Raw genomic sequence first — 19,969 nt, 5'->3', positions numbered from 1 at the left:
GAGGCAGACCGGAGCTCCTTAGACACGAAGTTGCATGGTATCTCTGAGACAGATGTTCTGGGTTGTACAGGATAGCCCAGAAGTTAGGACTAGTTATATTCATTAAATGAGTGTGTTGAAGGGACTGAAAGGTTCAGCTCTTGGGTACCAGTAATGCTTGAGAATTTTTGTTTTGATGAAAAATATTCACCATTGAAGACTAGCTTTGAAAATAAATACATAGTAAATGGAGAACCACATAAATAGTCTTGCAAATAGTACAACTTAGTGTACATTGTATTAAGGGAAAAAAAACCACATGGGTTCTTCTATTCACAAAAGGGTGTTTCAGTCTCAGTGCTATTGATATTTTAAAGCCGGATGGCTGCATTCTTACAGTTTTGTGCTCACTAGATGCTGGCATTGCCCCCAAATCCAGACAATCAAAATGTATTCAGTCACTGGTACCAGCACACCTTTAATCCCAGAATTCCGGAGGCAGAAACAGGTGGATCTCTGAGTTTGAGGCCAGCCTGGTCTACAGAGTGAGTTCCAGGACAGCCAAGGCTATCGAGAAACCCTGAGAATGAAAGATAAAGAAACAAGGCAAGGCAAGTGATGAAAATTGAAACCAATAATCATACCCTGAATTTACAGGTCTGCTTATTTTTAGATTCCTTTTGTTACATGTGTATGCATGTATGATATGCATGCCTGCCTGTCTCTATATGTATGTACATGTGTGTACACGAAGGCTGGAAGTTATTGTTGGGTAACGGTCTCTTGCCAAACCTAGAGCTCGATGATCCTTGTTATTCTTATTACACAGTTTACCCCCAGGGATTCCCCAGTCTCTGCCTCTGCAGAGCTGGGAGTTTGGGTAGCAGTCACATCTTCCAGGCATTTTTATAGCTCCTGGGGACAAGCTATTTAATCCTCTGAGCCTGCTCTCCAACTTTCAGGACTTTGCCGTGCCAAGTACTTCTGTCCCAAAACTGTACCAGACAGAGGGCAATAGAATTGCTTTTATGTTTTCATCTTTTTCTTGCTTTCAAAAACAAACAAAACAAAAACCAATGTTCTACTTTCTAGGAACAAGAAGCTAATAGCAAGCAGAGGAACTTAGGAGGAAACTGGGCAAGCAAGGGATGTGGCTGGTTTTGAAGGGGAGGGTGTAGAAAGGGTTTGTGTAGAAATATAACCACAGTTGTGTTAGGCAAAGGGTCAGAGTTAATCAGTCTTAACAAATTCTTGGTTAGAGCACTGGAGTGGGGTTAGGAGGTGGGGAGGTGGAGAGAGAAACAGTTTTATCATGAATTCATTTTGTCAAACTGCATCAGGCTGTTTTTAAACAAAAAGTACCAGTTTTCACTGTAGAGGTGTTAAGCTAATGGACCCCAACCTCAGATCCCAGGTTAAACTGAACATTTCTACTGAGGATGCTGAAGTCCTTTGAAATCATTTGCACAGGTATAGTTGGATATGGTGACTACAGAGCTGGGGGAATTATTCACAAAATCAGTATGATATACTTGGAGGAACTCTCCAGTCCTTCATTAAGATTCTGTGGACACTAGCGTTGAATGGAATGTCTAACGTCATTGTTCTCACTGTAATGATTGGTAGTAAGTTAGTGCTTGGATCTCAAAACAGGAAAAGTATAAAGCAAAGAACACAAATTTCAAAATTAAGGTACTTGGCAAAAATAATGTAATTTTCATCAATATCTAAGGACAAACTGCATGAAGGTGTATCTGAAAAAAAAGTGTGAGATTTAAGCATTCTTAAACATGGCAACACTTTAGGAAACTGTGACTAAATCCCAGAAGCAGGCTTCTTGCAGATTCTATATTTGGTTCTCATGTCCCACAAACCACAGACGAACCATGTGTTTTTAAATGTGTCTTCTGCTGACCAATGCTTTCTTTTTAAAAGACCCTAAAAGACCCATCTGTTTGTTTTTGTTTTCTCTTTGAAAATACTCATATGATTTAATTCAACTTTTAGTTCGACAAGCAACAAAGATTGATCTGCTTCCAGATTTTTCCAGTGCTCTTTGATCACACAAGTTCAGTTCTGAGGTAGAGGGCATCCTGGGATAGAACACAGGCCCAGCCAATGTTTTCCATTGCTCTTTGGGTGGTAAACATTCAAACCACACAATTCATTGGTTTACAAAAATCTGCATCCTTTTTAGATTTTCCTGCTACTGGAAAGTGGGAGCTAGAAGGTGGGCATATGAAAGTCAGGATCTGTCATTTTTAGAGAAAGACAAAGGCAGTCTCTGATATACATTCACACAACTGCAACCTGCAGATCCACACCAGACCCTAGCCAGGTTTGTGATAGAGAAAAAGTATACTACCCTGCCCATTCTTTCCTTTCTCCCTTTAAGTATTGAAAAATCCCTCCCCTCAGGGTTCAAGAAACATCCTATTCAACTTCACTCCACCCTGCACCCCACAGAAGAGGAGGCAGAAAGAGTATAAGAGCCAAAGGGAATGGAGAACACCAAGAAAACCAAGGCCCTCTAAACACCATGGGCAAAGCTCCTATGCACTCACAGAGATGGAGGCAGCATGCACAGGGCCCTTATGGGTCATACCAGGTTCTTTGCATATGTATTATAGCATCTGCTTTAACTTTTTGAATGGGATTTTTGAGAGTGAGCAGGTCTCTGGCATGGGTGGTAGGTATTTAAACAGAACAAATAGTGGAAAGGAAGGACCCCGAGTTCCTATAATGTACCAGAGCCAGCTGCCAACTCTAGGCGTCTCTTGTTTAGAATGTATACAGGGCTTACTTTCCCCTTCTCTGCAGCTTGTTCTTCTTTCCTATTGGCTCAATTCTTTGTTTCTTCTAGGGAATGAATGCAGTGACCCTCTAGACACCTGGGGCCACCTCCATTACACATCTGTCTCCAGGTCTTCCAAAAACAGTTCACAGAGACTAGAACTCATCTTCTCTAAGGGAAATGATAAAAATCTAGAATTCCATTCCCTCCACAATCCCATCATAAAACAAAAATATTGCCCCAGTCTTTACTGTCATTCCGATTTAGATGGCCACAAAGAATTTCTTTCGCCAACCTTATCCAATAGCAGGTTATATACCCACAGTGCAGAAGGGGTCCTGACTATACTTGGGTCTGCAAGCATCTGGTCAAGCTTCTTCTCCTTCTGCGCCCTATCTATTGTCATTACAGTGCATCCTTTTTACCCAATAGTGCATCCAGCACCCATGCAGCACAGAAAGACTCTTGGATCCCTCAGTCTTTATTGCTTAAGGTCTCCATGTCAACTTGGATTGGAGTCTACATTTGTTCTGCCATTCTCTTGCTGACCTGATGTCTGTAATGTGAGGCTGTCATGACATTTAGGGCAGGGAGGGGAAGGACAGGAAGCTGCTCCCATGCTTGCCCAGTCACTGAGCGCTGGGGTGAAAGGATGGCTAACACACACACAGCAGTAACCCTCTCTAGCCTCACAGCAGCCTTTTCTGCCTTTCTTCTCTTCCTTCCTTTCTTGAGGATACTGAAATCTAACCCAAGGCCTGCCTCACTAATGCTAGGCATAAGCTCTACAACAGAGCTAAATTTTTATCCCTTTTAAATTTTATTTCTTAAGACAGGATCTTATCAAATTGCTCAATCCAACATCAAACATGGGTATCTTATATTAGAGGCATGTACCATCATGCCTGGCTTCATAATTATTTCTTTGTGATAAGTCTTTAGAAATACAATGAAAAAGGTATATGTGTTTGGATGTTTTTACTTCTTATAAATATAATTAAATGGTAATTGAAAGATTGTATTAATTTGCCCTCATAAAAACTGCATGAGCCGCTATCAGCTTGGCTCAGTGGTGGATGTGCTTACGGCCTGACAATGCAGGCTTGGTGACCTGAGTTCTATCCCCAGAACCTACATAATTTAGAAGGAGAGAACAAACTCTACAAGGTTGTTTCCAGATATCCTCCAAGGTACATGTATGCAAGCATATATCATACACCACTCAATAATGGTGATGATGATGAGGATGAGGATGATAATAAAATAAACAAAAGTCTTAAAAAGAACATATGAGGACAATTTCTTTCGTGTCTGCCCTGTCCTGGCTAGTTTTATGTTAATATGATATAAGCTACAGTCATTTGAAAGAAAACTTTGGTAGAAATCCATATGATCAGGCTGCAGGCAAGCCTGCAGGACATTTTCCTAATTAGTGATTGATGGGGGAGAGCCCAGCCCTTGGCTGGTGGTCCTGGTTCTATGAACAAGCTGGTAGTCTTGGTTTCCATAAGAAAGCAAGCCAAGCAAGCCAGGGGAGCAAGCCAGTAAGTAGCATCCCTCCATGGCCTCTGCATCAGCTCCTGCCTCCAGGTTCCTGCCCTGCTTGAGTTCCTGTCCCGACTCCCTTTAATGATGAACAGTGATATGGAAGTGTAAGCTGAATAAAAATACTTTCCTTCCCAACTTGCTTTTGATCATAGTGTTTTATAACAGCAATAGTAACTCTAATGAAGACACTCACCTTTCCAGGATCATGTTTATACACATATGTGTGTGTACACAAAATTTATAAATGTATATCCTATAATGAATATATTTATTAATTAAAATAAATGTTTCTATGTATATATGTTAATATATTTGGGAATCTAAAGTAAAATATTTTTTTCATATATAAATACATAAGTACATACACTTTTTTTTGAGGTGCTGAACATCAAGCCTCAAGTTTCTATGCCTGTCAGAAAAGCATCCAACCACTGAGTTACATCTTGCCCTCTATATTTTTTTCCTAAAGGAAAGGTTTGTTTTTTTATAATTCATAAATCAAATCCTACAGACAGAATAAAGTATAAACAGAGCTATTAAAACAAACATCATACTCTAGGGTGTGTGCATATCAATGTTTTGCTTCCATGAGCATTCCTAATACCATATGTGTATATGTGTATGTAATGTATATGTGTATGCAATGTATATGTGTATGTGATGTATATGTGCATGTGATGTATATGTGCATGTACATTCTCTCCTACTTCTCCCTGTTCTCCCAACCCAGGGATCCATTCTTTCTCTGTTTCCCTGCAGGAAGAGCAGCTCTCAGCCCAGTAGGAAGAAAATGGTCCCACAAGTAGGCAAAGGAGTCAGAGACGCCCCCATTCCCATTGTTAGGAGTCCCACCAGAATGCCAAGCTAACAGCCATAACATAAATGTAGACCTAGCTCAGACCCACGCAGGTTCTGTGGTTGCCACTTCAGTCTCTGTGAGCTCCTATGAGCACTGCTTAGTTGATTCTATGGGTTATGTTCTCCTGTTGTTCTTTATATTCTTAAAATATATATTCAGTTGATTATAAATATTATTATTTTAAAATGTCTTTAATGACTTGTAAGGTTAGATGTATTGTATATTTTCAATTGTATTTCTTTTTATTTTACTCTAGATATCCATTTTTATATTGCTTGGCTAATTTTTATTTACCAATTTATTAGAAGAAATTTATACTAAATCTATTAGGAATGCACATGGTACATGCTCATGCAAGCAAAACACATACACAAAGATAAACATTTAAAAAAAATCTGGAGCCCTCCTCCTACTATGTCTGGATGTCCTAGGGCTGCTTCCCTTCTCTGGTAATAGGGAAGGGATTTGTAAGGGAGGAGATGGGACTGGGAGCTGATGGGGATGTAAAGTGAATACATAAGTAAATAAAAAAAAAAATTCAGGTAGTTTACAATCACATACTTTGGCGTTAAGGGCACAGTTAAGATGACGAATTTAAAGGTAGGAATCAGAATCACCAACTTGACTTTCAACTTCTCTTTTCCCCTGAAGGAATGAGATTTTTGTAAGAGTAAATAAGTAGAAGCAAGCATCTACAAAGGAATACACTTTCCACAAGAATAAACCATAATTCCTGCTACCAAGATGCCTAAAATATAACAAGTGGAGACTAAGAGGTCATCTAAGTGTGTGCGCTCAGTTCCAAGAGAGGGGACCCGGAAGTGTTCCGATTCACCAGGTTGATGCCAGACACAAGATTCAAAGCCAGGTCTTTACATCCCTCTCTCAGTGCTCATTCATTATAAAGGTTTCATTCCAGCAGATAAACACAGGCTTCAAAGAAGGGGCACGAAAGAAAGCCCCGGAGAAGGGTGGGGTCCCCTGTGGAATTATCAGTGAGAAATACCTTCTGCTGCTGGAACCCTTTGAAGAAATGCTGGAGAAAAAAGACGGAGGGCGAGGGCGTGAGGGGTTGAATTCTGAGGTAGAGGGCAAGGAACAGCTTAAATACACCGAGATGAAAGGAAGCCTTGCTTCCATGTGGAGAATGTAGGACATCAACATACTTTGGCTGTGTTTGTACAAAAGGAGATAGGGGAGCTGATGAAATCCAACCTCAGAGGAGGCAAGAGAGAGAGTGACCTCAGGGATGGAGACTTGAAGGCGCATGTATACCAAAAGCAAGGACGGTACTTCATTTGCCAGAGTGATCAGAAGAGAAAGATGACAGGTAAGGATTCAGGGAGGAATGGTCAGATTGTTGTGTTTTAGAAAAAAAGAAAAGGAAGCCAGGGATATGTTTCGGTAGGGCGAGGTATGGTGCAAGTGGAAGGGAGTGTTGGCATTTCTTCTCGGCTCCGCCCCACGGTTACCTGGCAACAGTCAGGTGTGCCTGAGTCACTATAAAAAAGACTGCTAGACCCTTCCTCATTCTCATTCTTGCTCTTACCCTCTTCCCTCTCTGTCCCTTTCGCCACATTCCCGTCCTTCCTCTTTCTCCATGTGCTCATGGTTTATTCTAATCATAGCTCATCAGTGGAGGAAGTCAGGGTAGAAACTGGAGGCAGGAGCTGGTGCAGAACATGGAAGGGTGCTGCTTACTGGCTTTCTTCCTATTGCCTGCTCAGCCTGCTTTCTTAGAAAACTCAGGACTATCAGCCAAGGGATAGCACCGCCCACCAAGAGCTGGGTCCTTCCCTATTGCTCAGTAATTGAGAAAATTCCTTACAGCTGATCTCATGGAGGCATTTCCTCAACGGAGGCTTCTTCCTCTCTGATGACTCGAACTTGTGTCAAATTGACACAACACCAGCCAGTACAGGTGACAGAAAGGTGGGAGATGAGGAGTGTTAACCAGAAGTGGATCACCAGGGCTGGGTCTTTGAAGCCCAGGTCTTGGCTCCGTCTCCTTGTTACTGCTTTCTGGCTATCATCTGGTGAACAGATCCATGATAAAGTGTTCTTTGACATGACCTATTGCCTCTCCAAAGACACAAGCAATGGAGGCAGCTGCCCAGTCCCAGTCTCTGAAACTGAACCAAATCATTCTGGCCAGGGGTTGTGCAATTAGTCTCTGCTCCTCTTGCCATGGAGTATGTATGTTTCTATCTTTCTAACATTCACTGGCTGTTCCCCCTTTGACTACAGCATACCTATTGTCTTCCAGAGATTGTGTCAGCATTTAAAAAAAAAATCAAATGAGATCCAGCTCCCTCATCCCTGGAAGCTCATGGCCTTGTTTAAGCAGACAGGCAACCAAGCCCACAGTTTCAGTAATTGGGTTACTGAATTGTTAAGTAATTGTTACACTGGTATAAAACTAATGGAAGCTGCGTAATTCAAAGGCTTGAAACACATGCTCAGAGGGAGTCACCCCTTTAAATATAGTTAAGCAGGACTCTTTAGTGGGACAGTAGTAAGAGTTTCTAATATGTTACGGAGTCCTCCAAACAAACTCCTTTACCACAGAATGCTTGTTCATTGGAACAGATCTGATGTGTTGTACTTCGTGGTGCATAGCTAAGAAGGGCTGACACAGGGTTTAGATTTTGTTTTGCTCTTTTTAACCTAGTAGGGATAATTATTTATATTTGGTTGGATGGGGGCTTTCTCTTAAATGCACGCAGCTTAGTCCTAAGAGGATCACAGGGGCTCAATTGCCAGTCTAACCAAATCAGTGAAAGGATTTGTGTCAAAAACTAGGCTGGCAAACCAATGAGAAAGGCCCCTGACATTGAACTGTGCTCCACACACATACACACCACATAAACACATCTCTGCGACTCACATGTGTACACACACATACACATGTACACACGTAGAATATTATTATAGGGTCATGGTTGTCCACATCTTCCATTTTCTGAAGATCTAATATTGCTAAGGAGAGATTTAACTCTGACCTCATTTTCAACACCTCACAGCAAAAATCAAGATATAGAATTATCTGTGCACCAAATAAATGTTGTGACCTAGAAAAACAGCCTTTGTTCTTTCTTCCTCTGTCTGTGTTGAGCTGAATTTAATAGTGTTAATTATGAGCTAGCAGCAGACTACATACATCACCCAATTTCATGTGGTTCACAGAGTGATTTTATGCAGCAAGTACCAGGAGCCCCTTTTACATGGGAGAAAATGGAAGGTTACACCGGTCACTGTCACATAACTACCTAGAGCATGAAGACAGAGGACCCAGAGCTAAGCACCATAGGCAGTGAGCTGCGTCTCCCCTCTAACTCACTGGTCTGCTGTTTCTGTGATGAACCATCTTGAATTCTGATCCCCCCTGAGGAGCCAAACTTATGTCTAAAATATATCACTGGAGAGTCAGTTCAATAAAGCCTTGGATTTATTTACCTCCCTAATCTAATCTGAGTGACAGGTCTTCCTTCCCACTCAGTACGGTCATTTGACATGAACCAAGAGAGGATTAGGTGGCACATAGGCATTGCATAAAAACAGCATGTGCTCTGGAGTCCGTGAGTCCCGTTCCTGTCACTCTCAGAAGTGCCACTTCAAAGCCATGGCACAGAACATTAGTGTCCTTTGTTTTTGTTTTGTTTTTCTAGGCAGGGTTTCTCTGTGTAGCCCTGGCTTGTCCTGGAACTCACTCTGTAGACCAGGCTGGCCTTGAACTCAGAGATGCACCTGCTTCCGCCTCCTGAGTGCTGGGATCATCACCTGGCTCAGTGTCCTTACTTTTTGCCAAAGTTTTCTGTCAAGTGTGATCATAATATTTTCCCTCCTTAGGGAAATTCACACATGTAGACAGAGAAGATAAAAGCTGATAAGGTCTTTGTCTATACAAAGACTTGACTTTCATAGGAGAGGAGATAGGTAATAAAAAAGCAAACAAAAATTAGATAATTTTGGATTGGGATAGCTGTGGTGCACGAAATGAGAGAATCAATATGTTGGGAACAATCTGAGGATGGGGGAAGAGCGGATGAACTGAGTGGTCTGAAAAGTTCCTGTCTGAGAGGAAGCCCTTCATGTGGGGATTGATGGGGAAGGACGTTCAATGCAGAAGGGACTACATGTGAAAAGGCCATGAAGGCATGGCCGTCACACTCAGATGAGTCCCACGAGACTGTGCACCTATGAGCAGAACAGAGTGGGTATAAGTCAGCAATGTAGGTGAGGACCAGATCACGTGGGCCTCTACAAGCTATAGTCAAAGAGGCAGCTCTTGTCCTGCAGGCTGTGGGAGTGCTTTGCAGGGGAAATGGCACCTTCTGACTTCCGCTTCCGGAAAGTGATCTGACTGCTGCTGGTGCAGAGCAGAGACTGCAGGCTGGGGTCACTAAAACTAGTGAGGCCTCATGGAACTGGGGTGAGTATGGTGATTTTGTGTGAGGAAAGAAGTCTGGGGTGCACATTAGGGAGTCAACGTAATGATCTTGCCTGTGATCTGAAGGAGAGCACCAAGAAAACTAAGAAGAATCCGACATTCCAATGTGCTGAGATTTCAGCCTCCTCCCCTGTAAATGGTTTGTTGGAGGATGTTAAGGATTGATAGTGAGAGAGTACACTGCTAGGCACAAAAGTAGATAGATAGTCGATGAACAGCCTTGTAAGCCCTGGTTTTGATCTAGGTCAATCCTGGAATGTTCTAGAAGTCCCAGGAACTTCACTGTAGAATCTTTGTCATTATACATTCCCAACTCATTATTATAAAAATGTACGTGAAGCTTAATATGCTCAGGAAAATATCTTATGCTTCCTCCAGTTTAGAATAAGTGAAAATAAATATTGAGTGATCAACGTGTAGAAAGCAGCCAAAAGAAACTTGTAGACAACATGTAACAGATGACGAGCCCTTACCCTGTGCCTATTTTTAGTGCCTTGTGACTTAACACTCTTTCTAAATGTGATGAGTATTTGGAGAAACATACCTTCTGTGGACAGAAACTGCATGTGGGGAACAATCACACAGGTTTGGTGCTATACTTCTGAAATACTCTCGGAGGCATTGAAGTGTACTTACACAAGGACCACACATCTAACTCTAGCTTCTTAGACATCTGAAGAGCATCCATCCAAATCTGTGAGCACGCAGGAACTTCAGGGTGGGAGAGCTGAGCAAAGATTTCATTAAAACATGCACTTGCCCAAATCTTTAGCCACTGAAAATGTGCTAGTGTACCAATTGTGAATTTGGTATAGTTCAGTTTCCCATACCATAGAAAACAAAACAAAGCACACAGACACTAATAAGGAAAAGCCAGGGGGCTATGGCAGGAGAAGAGTTCACTGTAACTGTTACAAAACAGTAGACAGAGGGTAAAGAAGCAAACAGGGCTTGCAGTTAGAGATAGACTACTTTAAGTCTTAGAATCAGCTTATTGAGAAATGGTTCTCATCTAAGGATGCCATGGCACCTCTCAGGGCCTTTAGGACTGTGCAAATAGTTTTGGTTGTTGCAATCACCATAGAAGTTTAAAATCTAATAATCTGTGGGATGGTTCTATTCAAAGGCAGAATTGTCTGCCTTATAATGTCAACAGGGTCCCTGCTGGGATATTTGTTCAAGGTCAAGGACAGAGGACTTAGTAGGTATGTAAGTGTATGTTTAGGTCATAATAATGTCAAAATAACTATATATTTGAGATGGGCAAAGAAAGCAAAGGAAAATTGTAAGAGTGAGGATTTATTCATCTTATAAAGTAGGTGTAAATAAACAGTATCTAAAGTTTGACATTGAGGTTTAGTAAAGTTTTAAGTTATGAGAATACAAATACAATTAAATACCATAAAACTGAGAAAGTTCTTATTTTTTCATAGCAGAGAATTAAAAAACACAGTTAAAGTTAACAGAGGACAAGAGCCTGATACAGATGTCTCCTGAGAGTCTCTGCCAGAGCCTTACAGATGATACAGATGAGGATGCTTGCAGCCAACCATCAGACCGAGCACAGGGACCCCAATGGAGGAGTTAAAGAAAGAACTAAAAGAGCTGAAGGGGTTTGCAACCCCATAGGAAGAACAATAATAACCTCCCCTAGAGCTCCCGGGGACTAACACACCAACTAAAGAGTACACATGGAGGGACCATGGCTCTAACCACATATGTAGCAGAGGATGTCATTGTCTGTTATCAATAAGAGGAGAAGCCCTTGGTCCTGTGAAAGCTCATTTCCTCAGTGTAGGGGAATGTCAGGGTGTTGAGGTGGGAATAGATGGGTAGGAGGGGGAGCATCCTCATAGAAGCAGGGGGAGGGAGGATGGGAGATGGGGGAACCAGGAAACGGGATAATATTTGAAATGTAAATACATAAAATATTTAATAAAGATGCAAAAAAATGTTAAGGGAGAAAAATGTGGCAAATCTGGAAGGAAACCCCTCAGAAGAAAACAGGAGAATAATAGGAGTTTATGTTCAGGAGTAGAGGGCACTGACTCTTCACTATATCCCTTGTCTTAAGTAGCTTTCATGTGCATATAAATACATGAAACCATATATAAATACATAAATCCACATGTGTATATACCATAAAAAGCAAGCTTCATTTTCTCCCTACCTACTGCATGCTTTATTTATGCATGAGTTATGCAGGAGCTAGTTCTTCCCAGCAGGAATCTTCTAGAACTAGAGGTTCTAGAATCTTCTAGAACCCAGAGATTTCCATGTTGAACTTCCATCTAAATCCATGTCCAGTTCCTTCTAGGAGCTCTATCCTAGTTCCTCTACCCCGACTGGGTCTGGCTGAGGAACTTGCATGGTAGCTGGGTTTCTTGGTGTTCAGCTTCCCAAGAAGAAAAGGGCAGAACCTCTGGGACATGCTTATTTTCTGGGATGCTTATTTCAGCTTCATGGGAGTCAGGGACCAGCAGGGACCCACTGTAAAGGGTTGATCAGACTCCTGAACAGCTCAGTACTTGGCAGTAGAGGTTATAGAGGAGAGTAGGAACAGGGGTTAGAAACCCCTGTGGCTTGAAGTCTGACTTTCCAAATATTAGCACTGCCAAGCCTGGGTAACACCATTTTCAGTAAGAATCAGTAGAACCACTTTTATAACTTTCTGAGCAATCCTTGTGGGATAGTGACATTTGCTGAATGTATCGACACACCTTAGGTATCTCAACCTGTGATCACTTGCGACCTCAGACTCAAGACTAGGATCTGAGATTCATTTATCTTTCATATCCCTTGCATCAAACATATACAGAATAAATGATGGTTGTGTAAAGGAACAGACATATCTGGGTGAACAAATAAAGACGTATAATCCAAATAAGTGAACAAGAAGCTTCTTATGTTTCTTTTAAAAAGCAACAACATTGAACTCAAAGCATAACAAAAATTCTACTTTATGGTGCACCCTGGTTATGTGAAACTGGTGTGTGTGTGTGTGTGTGTGTGTGATAACTATGTGTTAGAGTTAAGTGAAAAACAACTTAATTCTTTGAGATATTTAAGAGGAACAGAGAGACCTGGGATTCTCCAGGGCTGATAGATCAAAGAAGAAGGTTCCACTACACTGCACATGTCAAGAGATACTGTACAAATGAAGATTCATTGGAATTGTCTAGGCAGCAAGCTCTCCCTCCCATGGTTTGAATCTTTCATGGGCAACTTGGAATTGGGGTAACTCCTGGATGGTCAGCTTGCTTACCCATTCTTTTACCAATAGACACTGAAATCCCACCATATGACATATATTTACAGGAAAGGCCCTTTGTTTATTCTCTTTGGTCCTTTTCTTACACAGAGAGGGCATTCAAGAAAAATTTGTCAGTCAGCCGATAGGCTGAAACAAAATGATTTTTCCCTCATACTGGTTTCATATTTTGTGGGTCACAGAATTTATTGCAACTGTGAAACTTCCCTGGGTTTATGAGTTGTTAAGCCTGGGAGGTTGCTGACATTCCTCTGTATTCTCCTTGATTTATGGTGTCCATTTTTGTCTTTTCATTGCGAGCAAAATCAGCTGCTGATAATTCCCTGTGTCAGTCTCTGAGTGGGGGCGGCTGGCTCCAGGTCTAGAGAGCAGCCTGTCTTAACCCTGTGCTCTGCTAAGGCTTGAGTGCTGACCGTACAGCTACAGTGAAACCCATGCACAAGGATCTCATCTTTTAAAGTTCTATCTTTGTGTGTGTGTGTGTGTGTGTGTGTGTGTGTGTGTGTGTGTGTGTGTGAGAGAGAGAGAGAGAGAGAGAGAGAGAGAGAGAGAGAGAGAGAGAGACAGACAGAGAAACAGAGAGAGAATAGATGGAGGGGGAGGAAAGGAGGGAGAAAAAGAGAGAAACGAAGGGGAATGAAAGTTTTTTAGGTAGATATAATTCAAAAAATGCAAAGAAATTGAAGGCTTAACATGCGCCTGTCCAGGGGTGAGTGATATGTGTCAAATGCAGGTGTCAAACTGAACAGAAGAATACATCACCAGCTAAACAGTAATTGTTAGCCATGTTTAGCAACTAAAATGGACACGGTGCAGGTTCTAACGTACCTTTGTGGGCATGGGCTTCTTAAAGCTGATTTCTGCCTGCATCCAAACACCCCTTGGGGACTCGAGCACAGACCAGATCTTCTCTTGAACCACATGGTTTTCTTCGAAGATATAAACAGCTAGGGTGTCACTCATTTTCAAAAAGCCAATGATGGCGTAATGAAAGCGCACACAGTACTGCATGTTTCCTGGTAGAGAGGGGCCGTAAAGCCTTCCAATGTAACCAGGCTGGGATGTAAACTTAGTGTTGGCCAGCAGGTAATGCCCTGTGAGGAAAACAAACCACTTACTGCTGTGGTTCTCAACCCCTGTGGGAATCACATATCAGACATCCTGCATATCAGACATTTGCATTATGATTCATAACAGTAGTGAATTTACAGTTATGAAGCAGCAATGCAATAGTTTTATGATTGGGGGTCCCTACAACATAAGGAGCTGTATTAAAAGGGCCACAGTATCAGGAAAGTTGAGAACCACAAACTTAATGGAACAGCAATGCAGAGTGAGCTCACACAGTCAGTTGGAAACCAGTTAAGGCAATAGGGTTTCCCTTCAAAGACTACTTCCATAGGCTTTACACCACGGAAGAGGCTTTCTAATGTCTGTGGTTTAAGTGACAAAAGAAAAAAAAATCTATACAATATTCTTAGACCTGGATAGCAAGTGAATCCTCTTAGAATGTCAAGTGAGTGTCACAAAGCAGTGTAGATCTTATAGGACATGGACTCAGATTCATGGCATTAAGTAGGAATGACACTTCCTTTTTCATAACACAAAAAAGAATGAATGAGTTGGGACTACTGGATGTCTTGTGCTGGGTCATAGTCAGTGGCACTCAAAGAGCTCATTTCCCTGACTTTCCCCTGCTCTATCTGTAGTGGCCTATCAGGAGGAGGGAAGGCAGGCTGGCCTGGCATCATGAGAGTTCTGGGCAGAACACACTGTTCTTTCTCTTGATATACCTATGTATTAAACCCGTCCTTGAAAAATCATGTTTCTGACCAGTCGGGCACCGATGCTCCCCGATGTCGTGGCTGTGTTCAATTTCTTTGTTTCTTAGTTCTAAATAGCAGGAGGAATTCCTAGCAGCAATGGTCCCCTTACTACCAATCCAACCCACATGGTCAAGTTAAAGTGCATCCATATATGTGAAGTCAGGCAGACCACAACAGTTTCTCCCTTTGCTGATCCGTTCTCAGCGGGTCAGCGTTTGCTCTAATTACTTTTAAAAAACTCATTCCTGTAAGGATTGTGGGGGCGGGGGCTTGTTCTCTCCCCCACACAGGCAGGGCATGTGTGGACAGAGATAGGACTGCTGTCCCCAAGCCAGACTCTCAGAAAAGCCTCACCAGCCCCTGGATTCCAGACTTCCAGCCTCTGGCCATGACGGAAAACAGCTGTGTGAGCCCCAGTCTGTGGTGCTTTGTGAGGGCAATGGAAAAATATGGGTGGCCACACAACAGCCAGACGGTTTTGGAACCTGAATATTATTTGTTTCCTGCTCAAAGCCTTTCGGTGGTTTCTTACTGCTTTTCTAATAACCCCTAGTGTTTGCTCTGCCAAACCCATCATCCATTTTCCTCCCCATCTTCCTCATGGTACCACCGCTCCCTACAGGCAGCCTACCAGTTGGTGTGGCTGCTGTCTCTACACTGAGAGACCCCACAGATGCTTCCATTGTAGAGACTACTCCTACATCCCCAGCCAGAAGGTCCTTCCTCTCTTCTCTCTCAGGGCACTGTCATCAGAACAGATCACATATGCCACAACGGCATAGTGATGATTTTGAGCTGAAGTCACTGAAGACCATAGAGGCAAAGGGATCTCTGCCCACTCACTTTCTATCTAAAGGAGGCCATCAAACCTCCTATGAGCCAGGCACACATCCTGTTCAGGAAGTCAGTGTAGTAGAGACTGAGACTACACCAAAATGGATCTGTTTACGCTCTGCTTTGCCTTTGTCTTGTTCTTTCCACAACTTTACCATTCTTTGTTAAAAATGACACATACGCTTTCAGGACTATGCATTTTTCCAGTCTTCATTTTCCCCTTAAAGCTTCCCATGGGCATATAAAAATACATTATTAGAATGTCACGTTTTTCTTTTGGTAGCCTGCTTCTTGTCTGTTGAATTTTCAGCCCCAGCTACAGAATCTAAGAGAAAAAAGGACAAGTTCCCCATACTCTCACTCCCAGACACCCCTGCATGCTTGGAATTATGTTAATTTGTCTATAATAAATTTGTTAATTTGTTTATCTATCATGTTTTTTGTTCATTGAAATGCAAATGGAATTTAATTGAATTTTTAAAAGTATTTTATCTGAAATGAAGAGCAAAACAGTTTCCAAAGATTTCTCTACTTAATGAACTGGCAAATACTTTGGGTAGTGTAGTATCTTGAATTACAACTTTTAAAAATGGCCAAACATCACCGTTTGTTACTTCTTTGTTCTCTTTCTTATCTTTCTTTGGAATGAGGCTGGCTAGCAAGTGGTATGGGAGAGCAAACCCAGGATATGTGGCCTGACAGGCCTCTGACCCACCTGTTCCTGTCGTGTGGTCTCCTGCTCGATACATGTTTGGTTTTACTCTTACTCTGGTCCAACCTGGTCCCTCTTTGTCTTGATAAAAATTGCAGAAGTCTTTCTCAAAATCACAGCTTGTTTCCACAGCACTGAAAGGAAGCCCTGAGAAAATGAGAGCCAAAGTTAGAGTGAGCCTGGGTTTCTCAGAGGGCTCAGTCAAACACTTGACAGATACGGTTACATATGTGCCAGGGAGACCAAGGGAGACACACAGCAAAATAGGCTGACAGGTTTATCATCAAAACAGTGTTTGGACATGACAGGAAAATTGTTCTTTTCTCCTCTAAAAGAAGGGCAGGAAGGAGCACTGATCACATTATCTAAAAAAATAAACAAGTGCTGGTTTCAGAAGGGATTTCCTTTGAGGATGTAAAGGTTGTAGACATTTACTCAAATTGGCTCCTACAACATTTAAAAGAAAGAAAAAAAAGAAAAAGGAGAGGAGTTTTTTTTTTTTTTTTTTTTTTTTTTTTTTTTTTTTTTTTTTTTTTTTAAAGAGGCTCTTAAGTTCTAAGATGTGTTTTAGAAATAGTATTTTCCAGAGATAATTCCTCTTTGTTGACTGGTCTACATCTGAGCAGTTAGAATCTCATGAGCTGTAGGAACTGCTGCTCTTGAGAAAAGCAGCCTTTATCAGATACCATACAGTTCAGAAGTCACACGGGTTTTTCCGAGGATGCTGCTGTTTGCTGAGTCCTCTTATCCTTTACAATGGATAACAAGTGTCCCTTTGGCAGAGACTACCCAGATGAGAGAGAGAGAGAGAGAGAGAGAGAGAGAGAGAGAGAGAGAGAGAGAGAGAGAGGAGTCTTTGGGAATGATAGTTGGTCCTATTAACACAGGACATAGGTTGCCCTCTGGAGTTAGAGGGCCTGTAACCATAGCAGTTTGCGATGCTTAGTATAAGCTTAGTCTGATTGGTGAGAGACACAGTTGGGACATTTTAGGGCCAGAGAGATAAAGTGTGTTGTTTTGTATAGCTGGAAAGTTGTTTCTTGAGAAACTTTCATCCTGGGAACAGCCAGCTGGCAACTCAGGGCTGTTTAGGATGAGACTATGTTCTCAGTTAATTTTCAACCTATGAAAGTATTCATGTGGGCAGAAGAACACAGCCAGATTAAATGGTCAAGAGAATCATTCAACCAAGCTACAAGAAACCCAAGATTTTGTTTTGACCCAGAAAAACACATAGATGTAAAAACAAAAACAGTTGGAACAGTTGTATACTTTGTGAGCTAACTGATAACTGTATCAATACTAAATTTCCCAAACTTACTAATTATTCCACAATTACACTGCAGATACATATTGAAACAATTCAATATATAAAGGAGTATAGTGTTCTTCAAGGCCAGATGAGGCAAATGCTGGCCCTGCCTAATGCTATTGCTTTGTAGATCTGAGAAAAGAATCTCAGAAGTTCCATATCGAATTCCCATATTCCAGCAAATCCTTCCCCCCTCTCTGTCTCTGTCTCTGTCTCTCTTCTGTTTTTCCTTTGGTAGTGACTAACAGACATTATAGAAAAAGAGTAAGAAGAAACTGTTCCCATGTAACTGGAACATGATGGCATTTCAGGTCACATGTCCAAGCTTGATAGTGGGAAAGAAAATGAAGACTGCAGTGCTGTAAGCCTGGTGAGTCACCCACATGCTACTCTGTCCACTTCTGCTAGAATGAGGGTGTATCTTTAAGCCCAGGGGACAAAGCCTGAGAAAACTTAATATGATGTCACATACACCAGGACCCTTCAGCATTCTTCCATTGATAACAGAGAGCAGAAGAAACACCACTATCTCAATACTTAGCCAACCTCCCTCTACGTGGTAATGAAAAACAAATGAAAAATTCAAAATGTACAGCCAGCTATGTAGCACGGGGGATGACAAGGTACTCTGGAATATCTGGCACAAAGAGCCAATCAGGTCAGTGCAATCACTCACCAGGAATGAACCTCAGAACAGAACAGCACCCCTAGGTAGCTGCAAGAGAATCTTAACTCCTTCATTAGGTCTGTAAGAGGGGCAGAGGTAGTGCTGAAGTTCAAAAGTTTATAGCAGCTTCATTCAGAGCAGCTGAAATGGAGAATCAGCCAGGATGTCCTTCAGTTGGTGAATAGGCATGTGAGCTGTGGTACAGTTGTTTAGACAATGAAATATTATTCAGTGCTAAAAAGAAATGATCAATGGAGTCATGAAGAGGTCTGGAGGAACATAAATGTGCAATATTAAATGAATGAAGAGGCTGCACACTGTATGACTTCACAACCACAAGGCATGAGGGAAGGTGAAATTAGGACAAGGAAAAAGCCAGTGGTTGTGGGGGCAAGATTACACTGTAGTGGCGGGCATGTGTCATTACAAATGTGTCTGCTCCTGTAGAACATTCAATACCAACAGTGACCTTTAATGTAAACTCTGGAGTCTGAGTGATAGTAATATATACGGGGGAAGGAATATATCTGTTATCACTGTGACTTCTGACCACTTGGCTGAACATCAAATTGCTCTAATAAAACACAACTTTAAGCACAAATACCTTTTATCCATGGTTTCCTGGTTGTTATTTTCTTCACTTGCTAAATAGTTGGTATTAGAAATGATTTGTTTATGGTCTGATAGAAAGTTTCAAAAGTGACAATCATAGACTAAGTCTACTTTGTGTAGAATATTCAGACAGTATCTGAAAGCCAAAGATGGGGACCTTCATGGAGCTACGCAGCATCCGAGGAGGAGACAAAGTCCTCGTTCACTGCTCATTTGAGCAGTTTGGGTCAAGTGAAGATAAAAAGTTGAGTGGCTGGGGCGTGTTGACGACATGCTGGACACATAGGGAGGAACTGGAGGCAGAGGCAGATGCAGGCCACTGAGCATCAGTTGGTAGGAAAAAGAAAGGAAAGCAAACCCTTTGAAACAGTTTATCAGAAAGTGTCATCATGTAATTACTTGCTTTATGACATTTGAATTTCTTAGGAGTGGAAGGCCTTTTAGACAAGTTCATTAGCTGGAATTCAAGGCAGCCTGGGAAGAGCCATTGGCATGCTTGTACCCCCTTTCTCTGCTGCATGGAGCTCCCGGAGATGATCTAAGTACCAGTGCTGTAACCAAGAGGCCCCAAAGCCCTGCGGTGTACTACAAGAGACAAGCACAGGACACAGGAGACAACGAAGGACTCAAACCTTGGGCAGTACTTTCATTTCCCACGAGGAACTTTTAAATGCAGCAGAGACAGAGACCGTTCAAAGCTGACTGGGTGAAGAGTGAGTGTGGCCAGGACCTAGACTAGAGAACCATGATGACCCAGTGGCTGGGCTTCTGAAAAGTAGCAGACGTACTTTAGAGTACTTGAGACAGGGAGGATGTCAGCAACTTTATCTCCAGTTTAGGCAGCAATTGGAGTGGAGTTTTCAAACTAAATAAGAACTCTGGGCAGCATCTAGCTGTTGGTGAGTGGTTGCTGTTGGCTCATGTAGTCTTCTGAGGAGTGTCTATGAGTATCCATGAGTGTCAGGAGTCTTGTAGTCCCTGGCCTGGGAGTGCAATGGAGAGAAGCTGGGGCCTGTATATGTCACAGCAGTTTGGAGTTGGGCATTAAGTAAGGCTTTCTAGAAGAAGAAAGAGAGGCAACGGCCTAGACCCAGGAGTATCCTAA

General features: G+C 42.1%; 1 protein-coding gene across 1 annotated transcript in view; it reads right to left on the bottom strand.

The window, feature by feature from the left end:
- Nucleotides 1-19,969, bottom strand: part of MAMDC2 (MAM domain containing 2) — a 140,739-nt gene that overhangs the window by 26,625 nt on the left and 94,145 nt on the right. Inside the window, exons 8-9 of the mRNA XM_080911374.1 lie at nucleotides 16,277-16,420; nucleotides 13,730-13,995 (exon numbers count right to left, since the gene is read on the bottom strand). Coding sequence (XP_080767500.1) covers nucleotides 13,730-13,995; nucleotides 16,277-16,420 — 410 coding nt within the window. The remainder of the gene's footprint in view (nucleotides 1-13,729; nucleotides 13,996-16,276; nucleotides 16,421-19,969) is intronic.

This window comes from Micromys minutus, assembly GCF_963924665.1.
Source record: "Micromys minutus genome assembly, chromosome: 2".
Lineage (NCBI taxonomy): Eukaryota > Metazoa > Chordata > Mammalia > Rodentia > Muridae > Micromys > Micromys minutus.
Note: the sequence above shows the minus strand (reverse complement) of the source record. Positions and strands in the feature narration are given on the sequence as shown.